The sequence below is a fragment of the Aulonocara sp. 'chitande type north' Nkhata Bay genome, linkage group LG18 (genome assembly GCF_057382095.1).
Source record: "Aulonocara sp. 'chitande type north' Nkhata Bay isolate Kocher_YH1m ecotype deep benthic linkage group LG18, A_spYH_male_GT1.1, whole genome shotgun sequence".
NCBI lineage: Eukaryota > Metazoa > Chordata > Actinopteri > Cichliformes > Cichlidae > Aulonocara > Aulonocara sp. 'chitande type north' Nkhata Bay.
The window spans coordinates 3712113-3731747 of NC_141361.1; the positions used below are offsets into that span (position 1 = coordinate 3712113).

The following is a 19635-nucleotide window of genomic DNA, read 5'->3' on the forward strand; positions in this document are numbered from 1 at the left end:
TCAACCTCAGGACTTCAATGCTGCACTGTAGTCAACACGTATACATACTGTATGTACTGACTGGCCAGAGGGGGGAGTTAATTTGAGACCGGCTGTTCCCCGAGTGCTTTCAACCCCTCGGGCGCTCAGTGAGAGATAATTAATTGGCCAAGGTCTCGATCGTTCAGGCATTTTGATTTCCCACTGCACATGTTTGCTTAAACCAAAAGGTCCTTGAGAAGACGTGTGGGGAGGACGCGAAAAAAAAAGAAAAATCCCTCCCCTGAGCGCCGGACCAACCGCACACACATGTGGCGTTTTAATTAACACGCGTCAAAGAACCAAACAGGTGAGAACAACTTGTGGTGGTCTGGTTATCAAAGCCACGTCACATTTAACTGGCAGAATTATCAAAGTCTGAAGCGTTCATGCGTGCCTCTGCGGTCGACCAATTATCTCCGTGTTGTGTCGATGAAGCTCGTCGGTGGGCGTGTCGCCGGGTCTCCACAGCAATCCCAAAGGTGTGATAAGACCCGGGCAGCAGACGCAGCGCTAACACACTGAGGAAGCTACAGACTTCTGTCTAACAGACTCAGTCTGAAGGTTTTCTGCTTCCTTTGTCTTTTGTACCACAGCGTTTCTGATCAAATGCCAGCAGGACACAAACTTCTCAGTCCATAAAAACACAGCGGAGGATGTTGGGAAACCCTCGCAGCTTCCCCAGAGCAACAGATAAAGGATCAGTAGAACAAATCTGACACGTGGCCTCACACATGAATGCACAAACTAGTGTTAGTAAAGGTCTTTAGGAGCGCTGTTTCAGCTGTGTTAAGGTAAAAATCTGATACTTTACTAATCTGGATGTAAAACATTTTCACATTAATGGTAGATTTTATGCAGCGGAGGTCACGTCACACCTGGGTCCAGTCTTTGTGCATTTGATTAGATTAAATGTCCTATAGGGGAGACAACAAACATGTAATGTGTTTGCAGGTACTTACTTTGGGGTCCTCAGGGAAGATGTTGTCCACCAGGCGTTTGTACCTCGGCCTCAGCGGCCCACAGCAGCCGCAAACTCCTGCAACGAAGACAGAAATGGCCATCAGTGAAGCCTGACCTCCAACTTTCTGTAATTAGCAGCTGTCTTCATGCCTCACAGACAACAGAAAACTGGGGGCAAGAAATGGAGCTTGTAACCCTTTTAAGTCAGAGTAGCTGAGGACGAAATGTGGAGCTTTCAATTGGATCGATGGAACCTGACTGTAAAACACATTCACGTTTCCTCCTGTGACTCATGGACGAGCGCCTGAGACAATCCAAACTTACTCTGGAGTCAGGAGCTGGCTCTGATAGGTCACCTCGTATTGACCAACATGAATTAGCATTACAAGCAGCAGGCCGGGAGTCAATACGAAAGTGATGAGTCATCAGAGTCTAGGATCGGCGGCGAAGAAGTCCTCACGAGGGGCATCTGACTCAGGCGAGTTCATGCAGTGTTCAACTACTGCGTACTTTATGGCCATTTCTTTCTAAGCAGTTAAATCCAAGGTGAGAATTTGTCCTTTCCTAACATTATCCAGTAATTCTCCTAACGCAACATGAAACATTATCATCTTTCTGTCCCGACAGGCCTCAAACTTCACGTGCACACAGAGTTGTGAACGCTCTTCCTGACTGATGAACTCGACCGTCAGTGCAAAGTGTCATCAGTGAAATGTCAGCGTTTCTGCATTCAGAGGAGCAGCAGACCACAGCCGAGGGGTCACGGCAGCGCCGCGCTGCCCTGACAGTCGATCAATGAGGCAAAACATTAGTACGAGGGGAAGCAACTCTAAACATCTGAAATGAGAAGGACAACAGCACTGTGCACACTCGAGCCACCACTCATTCTTTATGCTTTGTTTCCTTCCTGGAAATGATCAAATGGTTGAGAGCAGCAGTTCCCCAAACTTTGAGGCTCCAGAGTTCTGATTTGGACATTGGTGCTTTTTCACCACAGAAGTGCTGGCTTAAGAGTTTCACACAGCACTGCATTTGTAAAGGTTTAATAAATGCAAGGTGTTTATGGAAGCAGTAAAAATGTTTAGCAGTTCTGTAACATTGTGTTAAAATAATACAAATATAACAATTTAGACCTTGACCTTAATTCTGAGAGACTAAGCAGGAGTAGTTGTTGTTGTTTTTTTTTACTTCAGACTAAATTTGAAAAACTATTGGAAACCACCAAAAATCAATTAAGGAATTAACAGCATGTAAATTTGGCTCAAGCTGAATCCAAATGCAGAGAATCAGAAGAAAGGAGAGAAATCCTCCAAACATGATCGTCCAAAACACCAAATAACACTTCCCAGAATTAAATTTAAATCCATCAGCTGCAAAGAAACGTTTAAACAGTTTATGAAGCCGGGCGTCATTTATTGATATTTCTTAAAAATCAATCAAGCTCGATGCTTTGAGCGGGCAGCTGGCTCACAACCATCAGAAGATCCAGCTCCAAAACATCTGCACCAACGCCTCCTCACGCTGCTGATGTTGGAACATTTTCCCAGAAACAGGTAAATAAAACACATTCTCACACTTTGCCTTAATTTTAATTTTCTGTGCTATAAAAACTGAAAGAAAAAAAAAAGGGGGGGGGGGGGCAGCACGGTGGCAAATTCCACCATCAGGCCGGGGCCTTTCTGTGTGGAGTTTGCATGTTCTCCCCGTGTTTGCGTGGGTTCTCTCCGGGTACTCCGGCTTCCTCCCACCGTCCAAAGACATGCAGCTTGTGGGGATAGGTTAATTGGATAATCCAAATTGCCACTAGGTGTGAATGTGCGAGTGAATGTGAGTGCGAATGGTTGTCTGTCCCTGTGTGTTAGCCCTGTGACAGACTGGCGACCTGTCCAGGGTGTACCCCGCCTCTCGCCCTATGACAGCTGGGATAGGCTCCAGCGCCCCCCGTGACCCTGAAAAGGATAAGCGGAAGCGAATGGATGGATGGATGGATAAAACCTGAAAAGGAGAAGTTTCCACAGACTGACGGCGAGACAGATGTGGCGGTGTGGGTGTGTCATCAGGATAACACTTTGCCAAGATGTTTCTAATCCATTTATTGACTAAATACCAACATTTTTTTTATTTTATTTAATTTTTTTAAATTTTATTTTCAGTTGTTACACTGAATACCAACATTTAAAGGCAGATTATGGGAAACAAAAGCAGAAATGCTACTTTCTCCATATTCCTCCGCTTCCCTCCTCAGACTCAGAACACTAACTTCAGGGATCAGGCCTGGGACATCATTTCCCAGGAGCCCCTGCTGCTGACACCCTTCATAAGATGGAAGGTGACTGCAACACCTCCAGAGAGCAGTCCTCGGGGGAACCTGCAGATTACCAACTTCATTAAGGCTTGTATCAACAACCTGCCGCCACTTTAAAGCATTCATTACAGATCCTACAATTGCCTGCCACATTAGGGCGGCGGGGGGAGCGGCCGTCTGTTAGTGCAACTCGTCGGCTTTAATGGAATTCAGCTCCGACGCTCTACACCTGTAAGCGCGACACAGAGACTCTGACAAAGTCACGTTGTTCACAGCCATGAGCGTGTGCACGTCCCTGCTTTGCTAATTCTGACTTAAATCTTCGTTTTCATGTCTTAACCAAAGTTTTGGCCTCGTTATTGTGACCGTCAGCTGACACGACTTTCATGTCCATCACAGTGTTGCACATCAACAGTTGGGCCTCTAGAATGAGTAAAATCAGAAGCTTCTTCAGGTTAAACATCGCGTTTGTGCCTCTCGCTGCAGTCATCTTATACACGGCTTATTTACAGCCTTCACACTTGAAAAGGTGAAGACGCATGAATGTAAACGCGCACATGCTGGGCTCTTGCAGAGACACAGTGTGTGTGTTTGTGTGTTTGCAGACGTTGAGGATGAAGTGGAAACACCTGGGAGGCCGCGGCTCCTCCTGCGCGAGGCGTTCAGGGACAGCAGATGGATCGGGCCAAACACGGCGCTGCAGAGGGGGGAGGTGGTGTGACAGCTTTCTGTTTCCATCCTCGTTAACTCGCCTCTCATTCCAGCGTCCGCAGCAGCTCAGGGTGAAAATGCATCCACCTTTAAAGGACTAGTTTAAAGAGAGGCTCAAGGCACATGTGCAGTTATCATATAATCCCGCTAGCTCCGCCCTCAGAGACCTTCAGGGGTGTATTTAAAAAGTCAGTTTCACTGAGGAAGGTTCCTAACTGAGTGAAGTATCGTCAGTCAGATTCTCTGAGCACCATCGGTATTCCTCTACCTCCTGACTACACTGAGGTCAAGGAAAAGGAGGCAGAGGTCAAATTTTGGACTAATCGAGTGCACCCGGGCTCCGGTGCTCAGCTTCCTCTTTGCCAAGCCGTCTGTCTCTTGACAGCTCTAATGCTTCCTTTAACATTCGGTCCTCTTCGCCTTGTATTTTGAGCTGTGATCCTTTTTTGATCAGTTTACCATCTCACTGCGTTTCCTGGACCGCCTTCAGCCCCGCTCAGCTCGTCTGTATGGAGGCACCAACAGCAGAAAATGAACGACAGCAGCTTTAAATTACATTAAAACTAATTCTGGTTTCGAGCATCGTGACTTCAGCGCCATAATAGAGGCGATGCATCAATTCAAGCATTGCGCTGCAGAGAAGGCTGCGCGACTGCTGCGGGCTTCAGACGGAGAGACCGTGGTGGTCGTTCAAACACACAAATAAATTACAAACACGCACAACAAAGTGAGCGGGCTGAGGAGAGGCCATTACAGAGGATGGAATCCATCATCCTGCAGCGACGAACACAAAGGCGGACGGACGTTGGTTAACACGTCCTGACAAACCGCTGGAGTCATGCAGCGAAGCATGAATCGCCACTAAACGTCTGAATCCACTTCTGTCTGCAGTGGGTCTAAATAGCTTGTAGCACGTGCTTTAATCACAGTTGCATGTTGGGTAGAGATTTGTCATCAGACAGTTGCTTTGCCCCCGAGCAACACCTGAGTACTAACATCATTTTTCTTGGTTGATATCCAGCTCAGCACAGAGCTGCACGTGTTTGATTAATCAAATATTATGGTTTGCATTTTTATGTGAAGTGAAAATAAGAAGCTAAAGCAGGAGGATCACAGAGCTGCAGAGGTAAGCACGATAAACTCAGATTTCTGAAACTGTTGCTCTGAGATTTTCTGCTCGTTTGTCACATTGAGTCTCATATCTGTGTCTCATTTTAATGAGAAACCAACCAGACTGTGATTAAAATTTTATACTGAACTGAAGCGTCGCGTTTGTCCTTCTCATCTAGTTTAGTACTTTATTTTTCTTTACTTCAGAAAAGTTTAATGATCATTAAACTTTTTAAACAGAAGAGTTTGTTTTTTTTCTATTTAACCAACATTTCAAACGTGGGGTCGAGTTTGACCTACCGGAGCTCACGAGGCCTCGTCTGTTTGAGGAGCGGTTGTAGCTGAAGGCTCCGTCAGCCTCGGTTCGAGGCACCTGCCTGTATCTCCTCAGGATACCCCTCCTCACGTTACCACAAAATGACGGCATAATTGCAGAAAACTTCAATTTATCCCAACTGTGGTCCAAACAGATCCCACAGCCTCAGTGGGCAGGCATGGGCTTCTCTTCTTGGAGTAAATCCTCCAAAATGAGACTGTCTGCTCAAAAAGTAGATTCTGTGTCCGCCTCACCAGTGACACCAAGAAAACGTTCCAGCTTCACCTTTTCATGCTTTTTCCCTGGTACAGGATCAGCATCACATCTGTGATGGACAACATGCTCAACCACTTGGCTTCGAGCTGGAGCTGCGAGTCTACAATCACCTGGGATTACCCCACGTTCTGGCAGAGAAGACGACACCCTGCCGGGCCTAATGTAGGTCTGTCTACAGGGTCTCGGGTTACCGGCCTCTGCGCTCACTGGAAAACATAATCCAACACAGAGACGGGGACAAAACCTGGCAACAGAAGAGCCTCAAAGTGTCTCTGACATCATCTCAGAGCAGGAGCTCAGTGAGAAATGAGAGGAACATTAACCTGAGAACCACAAATAAAAGCTTTGTGGTTCCTTTTAATCACATGACAGGACGTCACAAGACTTAAAAGGTAAAAAACCAGAGAAGAAAGGTTCCACAAGCTGGACACAAAAACGAATTATATGCTCTATTCATGAAAATGTAAACACATTTTTAATAATGGTTATACACTATGAAAAAAATGCATGTAAATGAGCTCCCTTACATCCTTGTTGGTAACACATCCTGTCCTCGTGAGTGGCAGTTTACAGTCAGCCTATATTTATATCTCCAAAACAAAACAGAGAAGAAAGGGTCTGGAAGGATCAGGGCTGGAAGAAGCACGATGACCAAGAGCTGTTCAAATAACTAAATAAATGGAAACTAAAACAGATTAAAAGGAATGATCTAGAAGAATGGACCGGGCTGTCAGGACACGGGCTACAAGTAGTTTTTGGCAAGCTGAGGCATTTAAATGGAAAAGATTCCCAGTAGAAATCACACAATGTGGAAAAGCCTTTTGGGAAAAGTCCTGGGAATGTGCTAGTTTGGTTGGTATAGACATGAGTAAACATACAGCTCCAAAACCAGCCCTGTGTCTGGATACATGAACACCTGTGGACCAGAAATCCAAAAAAATGCAAACTGAAAGCAGCAGAACCAACCAGGAACCTCCAGGGATGAAAAATGAAGCCAAGAATTGAACCTCCTCTAATGGCCTCTGTAGGATCTCTCCAAAAACGAGTCAGTCCCCACAGGCAAGTTTACACAATAAATGTTTAGGCCTGCAACAAAGCATGATTGTAGTTCTCTGTGGAGAGCTTCCAGTTCATAACAACTACGAGAGGGGCGCTTTAAATTGTTTACATTTCATTTATGCTTAAAGTTGCATATAATTCAGAGTTAGGGGTGGATACCAGCTGAAGTAGCTGTTGCTGACTGTTATTGGAGAAGCTTCAGATCAGCTAATTCGATTCCACTCGACCTCTCGAATGGGCTTTTTAGTGCAATCAATCAGTTTTGGTAACTCAAACTGTTACTTCAAAGGTTTAAAGACTACTTGTTCTGGTTTTGCTTATTTCCTGCGACACACGTCATCTTCAACTCATTGATGCTCATTTTAAACATGGACAAAGTTTTAATTAATGACGCACTTTTCAGGCTAACCACTCTGTTTCACACGTTTTTTTCTACTCTTGGATGTGCATGATGTCACAGAGTGTAGATATCCTGAAAAGGTCACGTAAGGTAAGGAAGCCCCACCCATCTGCAGGTTAATGGGCTGCCAATCAAAAAGAGTTACAGAAACAGGTGAGATGCTGCACATAAAGAGGGATTATTTTGAACAGTGATTCATGCAAAGCAACTGTAGAGCAGAATATGTTGCCTTTGAGTTGAGGTATTGATACATGGCCTTCTGTCTGTTGCTATTTTATTTCAAGGCTAAAAAAATAAATGATGACACTCAGCACCACTCTACACTCACGGATGGATGTTTTCCCCAGCTGTATAAATGATTACATCACCAATCAACCTACATAAGAGGGCGGTTGTATTTCCTCCTCATTTTCATCCATATTTAAAACCAGTAAACACATCAGGTTTAGTTTTCTTTCATCAGATATGTTACCCTATACTTCCAGTGGCGTATACAGAGGTAGAATTATGTTCTTCAGACCCTACAGCTCCATGAAAACATACACCTCAAGACCTCTTAAGCAGGACGCTGCTGCTCCATCTACTACTTCCATCTTTTCTTCAGCCGTAAGTAAAAACAAACACACCTCCCACCAACGCAACTCTCACCTCTGGCATCGGCCCGTCCTTTAATCTACACCTAAACCGTCTGCAAGGCACGTAATCTACAAGATTAAAGAGTGCCCTCACCCCTGCTGATTAATTCCCTGCCCTTTGACAAGCAGATGAAAGCCATGTTCTCCCTCCCTCTCTCTCTACACACTGTCAATCAGGCGCCCGACAGCATCCTCCTCGCTGCGCCCTTGTTCGCCTCGCGTTTTTGGGGTCGCAGATGAGTGTGCGCGGGCCCGTCTGGCTGCTGAGACGCCGTCCTTGGAGATAAGAAAAATTAATAAAGTTGAGTCTGTGATGATAGAAGCTGGATTTAAATGAGCTGTGAGAGCGGCCTGAAGGAGAGCAGCGGGCGGCTGAGCGTGTTATTGTTAAAATTTTCAAGGGAAAGCAGGGCGATGTTATCAGACAGGAAACATAATCCTCTCACTGAAGGACTACAGACGAGGACGCAGGTATTTATATGAAGATATAAAGCTGATACAGATCCATCTTCATCAGCTCTGACACTGATCTGATGCACAAGCATGGTCCCCTACATCTTTTAGAAAGACATGAAGGGAGCATTAAAGCCACTGAAGGACATCCAGGACGTGATGTTAAGTTAATCTAATGGACGTAACTGAGATGATGTCCGTGTGCCATAAAAACCCAGCATGGTTTGGCTGAAATATCACAGAACAGCTGGAAGCATGTCCAGGGTGTTTTCGTGCTTCGTGCTCACACTGAACTCAAATCATCTGCAAGCCCTTCTGAAACCCTACGCCATAACCTGATGTTTACTCGTTAGAAATGTAACAACATGTTTCTTCGACCCAGTCTGCAGCGACTGCGATGGACCCGTTTAGCAGGGCTGGGCTATATTATACCGTTCACGGAAATACCAGTACAATGTTAGGCAACGATAAGAAAAAGAAATATCACGATAATATGTGTAAAACGCGCATGTGCACATGGCCGAAAAAGCATGGCGGTAACGGAGAATGAGAAGGGAGAAAGCGGATCGTTCAGTGAAACGGATGAACCAGAATTGGTTTGTAAAAATGGTGCCACTTCAGTGATGTGGAACTGGTTTGGTGTTTGTCCGTCAGATACCCATCAAAGCACTTTTTTTTGTAGAACATGCAAGCGAGCCGTCGTTATTACCGTATTTGTCGGACTAAGGTGCTCGTAAATCTGGGAGTAATCTGGGTCCTATACTCCGTCCCTTTCAGGTCCCAAAGTCAAACGAACACTGCAGCATCACTGAGAGTTAAAAGCTGTCTAAATTCTTTCATCTTTAATAAAACAATCAGCATTGCTGCTTTACCAGGTGTAACTATGAAGTTTAACATCCAGGCATCCATGAAAAAAAGAATTTATTACATTTAATGGAGTTAAAAGTTAGCAGGAAGTTAGCGGAAGTTAGCTCGCTAGTTTCGCTAGTTACCTAAGCATGATGTAGCATGTTCTGACTGAGATTTCTGAAAAAATTCAAATGTACAGCTCTGCTATCACTTCCAACATAAATGAAGACAGGAAACTAAACAGCAGTGACGTTTGTAGGGTTACTGAAGTTGGGCTAGCTGGTATATAATGATGTGCTACGTGATCGCTAGCGACACAGCTATGTTAGCATAACATAAACCGTGAAGCTGCAGGATTTAAGCTAACACTTTTCCACTCGATAAAAGTTAACGTGAAGGTTCCTGGTGGTCAGGGACAAATGCAATCCTATGGCAGGATGCTGTAAACGGACCAAACTTCAGTCAGGAGAACAACTGAGATAATCCATCCACAATACCAGGTTAGTGATTAATATACTGCAACAACATGGGAACAGAGCAGCTGTGATAGAATACAGCATTAACAAATCAATGGTACAGAAGTGGAAGAAGCAAGAAGAATGAGTTGAATAGTTTGATTTATCTGACTGCTTTGTTTCGCTTAATGTGCCTTAATACCCCGTGCACCTTATGGTCCGAAAAATACGTATTTCACTTTTTTATTTGCCACACTGCAGTTTAATGTTGCAAAGCACCTCTTTATAACTTTAGTGGATATTATACATGGTTATGCTCAGGATACGTCAGCCCATTTCTACTGGAAATGCCTTTTGGTTAAACTGTCAGCAAGGAATTTGCATTGGCACTGTTAAATTTTTATATAGCTTTAGTGCACATAAAAAAAAAAAACAGCTGCTTGTTTAAGTGAAAATAAATGGAATGGGTTTTTTTGCGCTTGTAAAGTTGTGGAGTTGTATTTTGTCTCGCAATCAGTTATATTGTGAGTTATATCGTTATCGCAAATTTTCAAATATATATCGTGATAAATATTTTTGGCCATATCACCCTGCTATACCGTTTAGTGCTGTTGTTTACTGCTGCTTCTTCTTCTGTTACCATTTTTCAAAGAGATCAGAAGAGAATGGAGCAAATCAAAGACAGAAACTCTGCCAACTAGTGTTTTGGTGGTGAAATTGAACAACAAAGCAGACAGGAGCATAAATGCTGGTACGACGTAGGCTCTGCAAGTCCCACCTCTCCAACAACCCTCTAATGGATAAAGCAGTAAAGAAAATGAATAAGATGGGCTTGTAGAGTCAATTTCTCCCTTTTTAAGAACTCATCCATTTAAAGTTACTGACTTAGTTGACTTGATAGGTGGCCCGACACAAGCAGCTGCAGATTTCACCTCCACTAATTCACGACACTGAACCCGACTCTCTCTGCTACACTTATACTGTTGGAATTAGCTGATAAAAATCTGTCTGTGCTCCAGTTTTGGTGAGTGAAATTGCTGTATTCAAGTCTGTTAGTACCAATTAGCAGATATATGAATCTGTCCATTGCACCTGTTGGTGAAATATGCAAATCTGTGAATGCATGTTCAAGAATTAAAAGCAAACTGTTTGTATACGATGTGCCCAACATATTCAAATATGTCGTTTTTATTTCACCTGGAAAGAAAAAAGGACCCACTTTGTACATCCATCTCCAACAGGCTCACTGTCAGTCAGGAAGACGAAGGAAATATGGAAATCTGACACATCATGACTCCAATATTTACTTCACACCTAAAAAGTGTCTCATCAGATCTGCAGCTGTGAGCCTGTTTGTTACATTAACAGTTACACATTATTTATACATGAATGTCTGCTGCTCATACCCATAAATATCCTGATATTTATGCATTTTGCAAATGGCCCGAGTGTTTGCTTGTTTTGAAAACCCTTCCTGTGAATGGCTGGTGGGCTCATTGACTTGCATTACCACATCCTGCTTTTGAACCTTGAAGGACACATGCACAAAAACAGATGATGGCCCATAAATTTACAGCCTCCCTGTCGCTCTGGAGCTGTCCCAGCCAGACGGATATCTAAATTTATGCTGCTTAAAAATCTGTTTTTCCCCCTCAGTCTGTGGCTCGGAGTTGTGGCCGGGTTTCGGCGGTCTGTCAGCAGGATTATCTGACCGCCGGACACACAACTTCTCAAGGTCTCTTATTTATCAGCAGAAGGTGAGCTCGCTGCACCCGTTCCTTTGCAGAAATGCTGTTTATATTAAAGCACAGTCGGAGAGCTCAGATGTTCAGCTGTAAGACTTCTGCCTATTTTGTTAGTTCAACCTTAGTTTGTGAAACGCTGGGACCAAAACACTGATCAGATTATCAGATTTATTTTCCCTGCATGCACTGCTACCTTTCACATCATAAACGTGGCCACTGCGAAATGAAACTGTGGAGGCTAAACTTCTGTAATATGTGGATTTTTCTCCGATTCGTCTCTGGCTCGAGTAAGATAAGGACTACTCTTCATTTTATTCCCAACAATGGGCAGGATGAAAGAGTTAGGATGTGCTGTTATTTAGGAAGATATTTTATAATGAGTTTCTGACATGAACGATGGGGTGAAACACCTTAAACTTCTTAAAGCTTTCAGGAAAAAAAGAAAATACAGAGTGAGCTGTTAGGGTTACATGAGCCAGGGCATTTAGACCTCAGAGCGAAAGGACAACATTCATTTTGGGACATTATAAAAGGGAGTCGAGCAATACAGGTCGAGGGAGTTTGGACTCATAAGCAGAGTAATAAACTCTCCTGTGGTGCTCAATATTACTGCGACCTTTCCTCGATGTGCAGACGCAGGATGCCAGGAGGACTCATAAAACAGCCTGTTTAGTCCAGTTTGTTTCTCATTTAACGAGTCAGTCTGTTGGATTTAACTCGCTGTCTTTGCAAATATAATATATTTGTTCCATTTGGTGCGATCAGTGACATCAGATCTGATCTTTCAGCCAGAGTTTCGGAGGAAACGGACTTAACTGAGACCAAAAAACATGCTGCCAGTATCATCCAAACGATACCAAAGCTATCACAGACTAAGCTAAGCTAACTAGCATGCTATAGCTGTGACATTACTCCAAAAGGTTTGCTCCCACGCAGCCTGTGAGTTGTTTGGTTAAAATTATCTTCACATTCAAAACCAGTCAGGGAGTCGGCATCATCTCATATACTCATCTTTTTCTTTTAATCCTATTTTTGGACAATCTGTGAAAAGCTAAAAACTCACCCATCACAATGTAGACTACAAGGCCCTAATTATTTAATCTCTAAATGTTTATATCATTTAATCTAAAAATACGTTTAATTGATCCAACATGAACTAACCGAGACTTTCTTTGTTTGAATCAACAAATAATTTTTTTCCTCCACAAACTGTGATGAGGGTAAAGTTACGTTCAGGTGTCTGTACAACAACTTCATTATCTGGTCGTTTACACTTCTTTTTTGAATCTTCAAATATTAATTTACATTACAGTTTATTTCAATCTCAACGTTGAAGCTATAATAACCTCTACTAATTTTAGTTTATTGCATTTGTTTATGAATTATGCAAATACCCTCTCTGCTAATTACTCCCCCCCCCCTCACCCCCTCACCCACAGTGTCTGTAAGATAATATAGAGCAAATACTTCTGCTTTGGAGAATTACGCTTACCTTTATACACTTTAACAATCACACAACATCTCAACCTCATCTAGAGTTGACAATTAAAACGCTTCCCTCCGTGCTTCGTGTTGTATTAGTTAACACATCTTAAAGCACGTGCAGAATTCGTTGAGTCTTAATTTGCATAATAAATCTACAAGTTAAAGTTTTTCCCTGAAACCAAGGATATTCACCAACACTTCCCTTATTTATACAGTAGAGAGATTTGCGATGGTATCGCCTTGAGCGCTCTCACCTTCCCCGTGGCACTGCCTTATAAACATTTAACCAGCAGCCACAGGAACAGTCGGCGCCTTGTGATAAATTTGTTATGTTCGAAAGTGAATTATGATCCAACTACAGATAGTGGATTTGTTGCGGAGGCGGTGGAAGCTCAGTGTTTCTCATTTAAATATTTATGTAGAGGAGACAAAAGAAGGAAATGGAAACGGAGTCAGATGAAATCTGAGGGTTCACGTTTCCTAGATGGTGAAGAGGAAGGAGGCGTCACGGGGAACTTGAGCTCTCTGCAAACGCTGAGGCGGGAAGGTACAAGTCTTACAAAACGACAAATGGATTATTTTGCTTTAAGCACAGTGAATATTAACCCCTAAAACAGAACAGAGGGGACAAAAAATACTGCAGTTTTATTTAAAGCTACAGGTTTCAGGTTTAAATACTTTAAACTGAGTATTACTTCATGAATGTCTGCGTGTTGGTGACTGAGGTCACAGTTGGGCCAGACCACGAAGGACTGTTTTATAATCCTTTATTAAAAGATAACAGCTTCTCAAGGTGTGTTGGAACAGATTCCTGATGATGTTAAATGTTAAAAAGCAGTAAAGGATGCACTAGAAAAACATCAAGCACTCTTTGACTGGTAAAGGTAGACTTTAGTGTGTCTGTGGGGTCAACAATACATCACTGACAGCCATGCTTCCCAAAGCATCTTCTACTTTTCCAGACTTAGGTCAAGGAAGCCAAGCAGGTAATCCAAATGTGCTTTGTTCCCAGCAAAATGTTGTTGTGGGTCCAGCTCAGAGTCTCCTCCCATCCAATCAGATGCCTGGATCATCTCAGCTGGATCCTTTCCCCGGGATCTTCTCCAGCCATGCCAAGCTCGTTTTCCATGGTGGACCGCATACAGCTCACTTTGATCTTAAAATGGGCTGGAACAGTAAATTCCTCTGTCAGCGTAAAGAAGTTTACCTACACATTCAACCCTCGAGTCTTTGGGTTTAAATTGTAAGAAATAAATGTGTAAGATTAGAGAGAACCTCTGCTTTTGATAATTATAGTATGAACAGCCATGTCTTTACCTCTTTCATCTATTACCTATCAGTAAGAAATGCTGTGAAATTTACGGAGTGTCTGGCAGTCTGGCCCCTGGGCCTTATGTTTGACACCCCTGCTCTACAACGAGCTCCCTCTGGATGTCCAAGCTCTTCATCGCATCTTTGAGGCCGTACCGTTTGAGAAAATGCGTTTTGGCACCTGTGACCCGTTTAAGACCTGAATTAGTTAAAAGGTTGAGTTCTTGAGAAAGCAAACCATTAAATTAGTCAAATAAAAACCACAAAACAGTAAGTGGCTGTTGAATGATAGAAAACCTGTTCAACATCTATTAAAAAAAAAAAAAAAAACCTTACAAATTTACATGAAGAATAAAACTTAAAGCTAATTAATGCCAGTTCTTGCAGACTTCTTGTCTTCTGAGCAGCAAATGACCGAATCGGAGCTTCATAACAATCTGCAGACGGGTTCTAAAAAGCAGGCTTCCAGCAGGAATAAAGGCTCTTAAATAAATCATCTTCTCTCCACGACACTCAAATGATCTCCGTGACCTCCTGATCCGAGCCCAACAGACCACCATCAAGATGAGGGAACACAAAGCGACCTCTTGAAAATCCACAGGAAGTCCAAGATGGCGACTCAGCAGGGTCCAGCATTTCAACATTTTCAGCAAAGGCCAGCGGGGATCCTACTCAGCACCAGTGAGGTCAAGCTTATAAGAGCGCATCCGGCGACATTTGGGTTTTAAAAAACGCTTTCAAGAAACAGAAGCTGCTGTCTCCCAGCCGCCCGCTCCATCAGTCTGACACAGAGGGGGTAGCTAAAGCCGAGCGGCCCGAAGAATGACTCCAACGGCTGAGCCGGGAGATCCATCAAAAACAGCAGGGAGGAGGATGATTGCTGAGCCGACCCATCCGTCTCTGAGCAAATTACAGCCACCGGCAGGGAGAAATCAGCCAGCATAGACAGGGAGAGGTGGATGCAGGGGGAAGAGTGAGGAAAAAGCGAGAGGAGGAGTGAAAGAGGGGAAGAAAGGAAGGAAAATGGGGGTAAAAAAGGGACAAAACAGAACAAAAGGTTTAAAAGGGCAAAAGACTTGAACGGGTGGCATCACGGGTGATGGTAGAGGGAGAAAAACAAGAAGGGAGAAAACTCTGAAGAGGTTATGAGGAGGAGGAGAGGCTACAACCTGACAGATGAGCCCAATATAAAGACCTCCACCCTCCCATCCACCTCCCAGACAAGGAAGCTCTGGAGGACACTGAAGATGACGACATTAATCACAGATCTGACGTCCAGACCAAAACTTCACTTGTATGTATTTGCTAAATAATGAATCGCAGCTATCAGGACGTCTTTAAACCAGCCTTCATTTCAGGGGAGCAGCTAAGTGAAAGAGTGAGCTGCTAAAACTGAAGCTGGTGGGCATCCAAGAGGAGGAGCGGGGTGGTGAGAGTCAGCGCCAGCACACAATTACCTGTCTAAGCCTTTTATCGAGGGAGAGAGGCGCAGCGAGGGGATTTAACTCGACATTCCTCTTCATAAATCCTGAGAGCTCAGGATCCCTCAGTGGTTATTGGATTGAATCACTTTCTTAATGTCTCTCAGTTCAACTCTTGGCAAAGAATGTGTGTTATATTAAATACATTAGCCTGAATCAAAGAGCTGCTGGATGCCAAACTGCAGCCTTAGAGCTGGGGAAGCGGGGGGTGCAAACGAGCCGTTACTGTTGTTGCAGAAAGTGTTGGAAATACAACGTTCATTTGATACATTGTGTTTGAAAGTGTGATGGATTCCCTCCTCTTTCCCATCATCTTCTAACTGATGAAGAATCTGGTTCTTCCTGTTAATAAGGAGTTCTTCCTCACCACTGTCGCCCTGTGCTGCTCATAGCCGATCACCTGATTCCTAGTTTCTCTCTAATGTTGCAGAGTCTCTAAATTACATTATAAGGAATCTAGAGATGCTACCTGAATCTAAATGATGAGTAAGGTGAGGCCCAGGGGTCCTTTTGTAGAACCATCTATTACACACACTTCACAGATCGTAAATCGATGGAGCAAACATGGCAGGTGAGCTGATGCGGCCCTAAAAGAGCCAATCAGGTAAAAATCTGTGCTTTTGACGTTTCTGTGCTCCAGCACAGTATAGTTCACAGGTATTTTGTCTGTAGGTCGGCTTACCATGAATAACACATGAATAACATAATTTGCCTTAAAATAAAATAATTTCTCTCAGCCTCTCCCTCACCGAGTCGTGCAGCTTTTTCTTCTCTTAGCGGTGACAGCTGGTGGTCTCAGCTGCACGGCCCGACCCTTCTGTTCAGATAGAAACTAATAAAGTAAACGCTAAGTTTGTCATCAGCTGCCAAGTGTTTTTGTTTCACTTTGACATTATTTTTCACATTTTGTTTGTTTTAAATTGACGATTGTTTACGTTCACTGCATTTTTTAAATTGTATTGTTGCATATACGTTTATTTTTTATTTTAACTCTTAATGTAACACCTGCCAATAAAAAACAACATGGGATTATTGTTGTTCTTTGCACACAGAAGAATAATTAATAAAAACTTCATCACATCATCATTTCACTCAGACACGCCTGCAGACACACACTTACACACACACACCTTGAAGCACAAACACACAAAATGTGATGCATGAAATCCACAGCAGAGACGTAGGAGAGACGCACTGTAATAGTTCGATATCCAGAGGCAGCATTACAACTGCTGTGTGCTGCACACGAGTCACAAACCACGAATACACACCGGGAACACGTCCTGCTGCATGACTGCTGCTCTTTTACAGCTCTGTGTCACGTGCACGTAGGTGTAGATGATACATGGCAGGTGTGCACGTGTGTGTTTGTGCCACAGCACATGAAAATAAATAAATCGGGGCACATTTAATCACTTCCTGGTCAGAGCTCCACGGCAGGAACAATTTAATGCAAATGTGAATACAACTCGTTCAGCAGTCCTGCTAACAAACACAGTTTTAAAAAAAGTAAAAACAGGTCTGGCACTCTTCACGGAGCCATTATGTGTCAGTGTAGAGCCTCAGCTAGGAGCATTCCCTCTCTCCCTGTCATATCTCCACCGGCTGTGGTGAGATGAGAGCCGTCAGTCTGATAAAGAAGCTGCTGTGAAGTGTTTGCAGTGGAAGCTGAGGGGGGATTCACAGGATCTCTCACTTAACTCGTGCTCCAGAAGAAAGCCGACAGGCGTGACTGACAGAGACTACAGCTGCAGATACTTCAGGGCAGTCACAAAGTTTATCACGCTTGGCTACAGCTACACTTATGGACTGAAGACAGGCCTTTGATTATTACGTTTCACTGTTGTAGTGAAAGCTCTGTTTGGTTTTCATGGTAACTTGCAGCAAACAAAGCTGACAGTGTTTACGGTTGTTTAATAGTGTGAAAAAAAAGAGGTAATGAACTGATCCAGTTGCTGGATTAGATAAGATGTCACAGCTTCTGATCTTTTCTCAACTAAACCTCAGCAACAGTTGACAGAAAACAACATTCAGATGATCTGTATTTTCATTATAAACTAATTCTGTGACCTCAGCGGCAATAAAATCACATCTATTCCCATCTAGTCGTAGTTCAGGACCACCTCAGTCAACACGGCTGACCCCGCTGCTTCACATCACAGTCAAATGTTTATCTTCCCGCTTCCATCCGCCAGGCCTTCAGCTTTATGTCAGCTCACAATGGGAGTTCAATTGGACTGATGGAGGCGCTGCCCCCACGCTGTGATCTTCAAAAACCCCCATCAAACCCAAAAAAAGGAAAAGAGATCAAAACTGTGCTTCCCTTTTTCCAGAGGTGCTGTGAAACAGGTTTTTCTGCCTCCTCGTTTTGCATCCTAAACAATGAAATCTGACCAATAAAATCGCTTCTTACAACCAATGAGCAAAAACTTTACAGTAACAGCAGGAAAACCGAGATGAGGTCGAGTACGGGAAGCGCGGGAAAAATTCAATCCTAAAGCTTTTATCAGCTCATTTCTCCTTCAGATCAAATTTCAAAATATTATTTTCTATTCTTCACAAAGCAGATATGTTGGGACGGCCAGGCTGTGAAATGTTGTCAATAAAAACCTCTTAAACCACATTCAAAATGATAAAAAAAAGAGCAAACAAGCTGTTCACCGAAACAAACACATTTACTATCCAGCTCAGCTGCTGAAATATCGAAGGCTGAAGGGCACGAAAGCAGTTAAAATCAGCCTCTGGTCCAGCAGGATATGAAGGTTTGAAGTGGAGCAATTTTGTGCTGCTTCCTCTCTTGACAGACAGTCTCAGTTTCTCTATGAGTCAGCAAATGGACTGCCACAGGAAGCGATATGCAGCACTCACGGGCATATGGCGCTGTTTACGCAACACCACTTGAGTTTACTTGTGCTGAAAAAACACATCTGCTAGGCGCAGCGACGCAACGGCAACTCAAACACGGCTCAGCGTGGAGGAAAAGTGAACCAAGAAGAGCATTTGGTTGAGTTTGCCTGAGGTCAGAAAGTTGTTGTTTTTGGATGCATCATGTCAAAGTAAATAAGAATATGGTTACACAAGAACGAGTGTATAGAGCGACATGTAAAGTGGCCATTAAAGGAACTACAGTTCTCAAAAAGGGAGACTCCCATGTTAAAATGTGCAGCAGTAGGTGTGGCTGAGGGTGAACTGCAAGTAAAAAGCTTCAGTTTTTGTTAATAGGACGAGGACACACCCATTAAAATGACAGAAGTTACAGATTCCAATAGATCCCAGTCAAGCGCCATCAAACCTGCTTCCTGCCACAGGATGGCAGTAAACAGGCACTGGGAGGTGTTTTATGGCACAGAATGCTGTTTGAGGTAAAGAAGGACTGTAGCACTGCGTGCCTCGCTTGACCTCACAGAACAGCCATATTACATCATGGCACTGGGATGATACTTATGGACCTGATCTCGACCGTCTCTGCGGTGATGCAGCTGTTGTGAAAGTCATGAGACATCAACTCTCCCCCTTCCTATAGGAGACACTACAGGACATTAGACAGGCAGCTCGCATCATGATGTGCGTCATGTGACTGCAGCTGCAGGACTGATGGCTGTGCAGTAGACTGAATGCAGTGGAGGCCAACATCAGGAAGCACATCATTAAGGGATCACAATAAATCAGTGAAAACACAAAGGAGATGCTTCATCTACAGCCCAAACCTTTAATACCATTAAATGCTTAAAGATTTTCATATTTCCAAGCAGACAAAGACATCCTGCGTTTGGTGTACAGCAGAATACCAGCGTTGAAATCACTGCACTTTCACCATGTTGGAAAAATATATGAGCTAACAGACTATCCCAAAGGATAGCCAAGTAAGCTAGTGGAATATTGAAAGTTTGTTTTGCTAAAAGGCCAATCAGAGGTTCCCTGGTATCTTTTGGCTTTTAGGTCACCAAACACTGCAAAATAGAAGATTTGGGTCATTTTTTCCAACGAGCCAAACCCAAGCTTTCTGAAACCAAAGCAAGTTTGAAGTTGAGTCAATATTTCTATGTAGCATCAATGAAAATAT

General features: G+C 43.5%; 1 protein-coding gene across 6 annotated transcripts in view; it reads right to left on the minus strand.

The window, feature by feature from the left end:
* efr3a (EFR3 homolog A (S. cerevisiae)) overlaps positions 1 to 19635 on the minus strand; it is a 110747-nt gene that overhangs the window by 70928 nt on the left and 20184 nt on the right. For all 6 annotated transcript variants that reach the window (XM_086273427.1, XM_086273426.1, XM_086273425.1 and 3 more), the window contains one exon: positions 981 to 1057. In XM_086273427.1, the coding sequence (XP_086129553.1) occupies positions 981 to 1057 (77 nt within the window). The remainder of the gene's footprint in view (positions 1 to 980; positions 1058 to 19635) is intronic.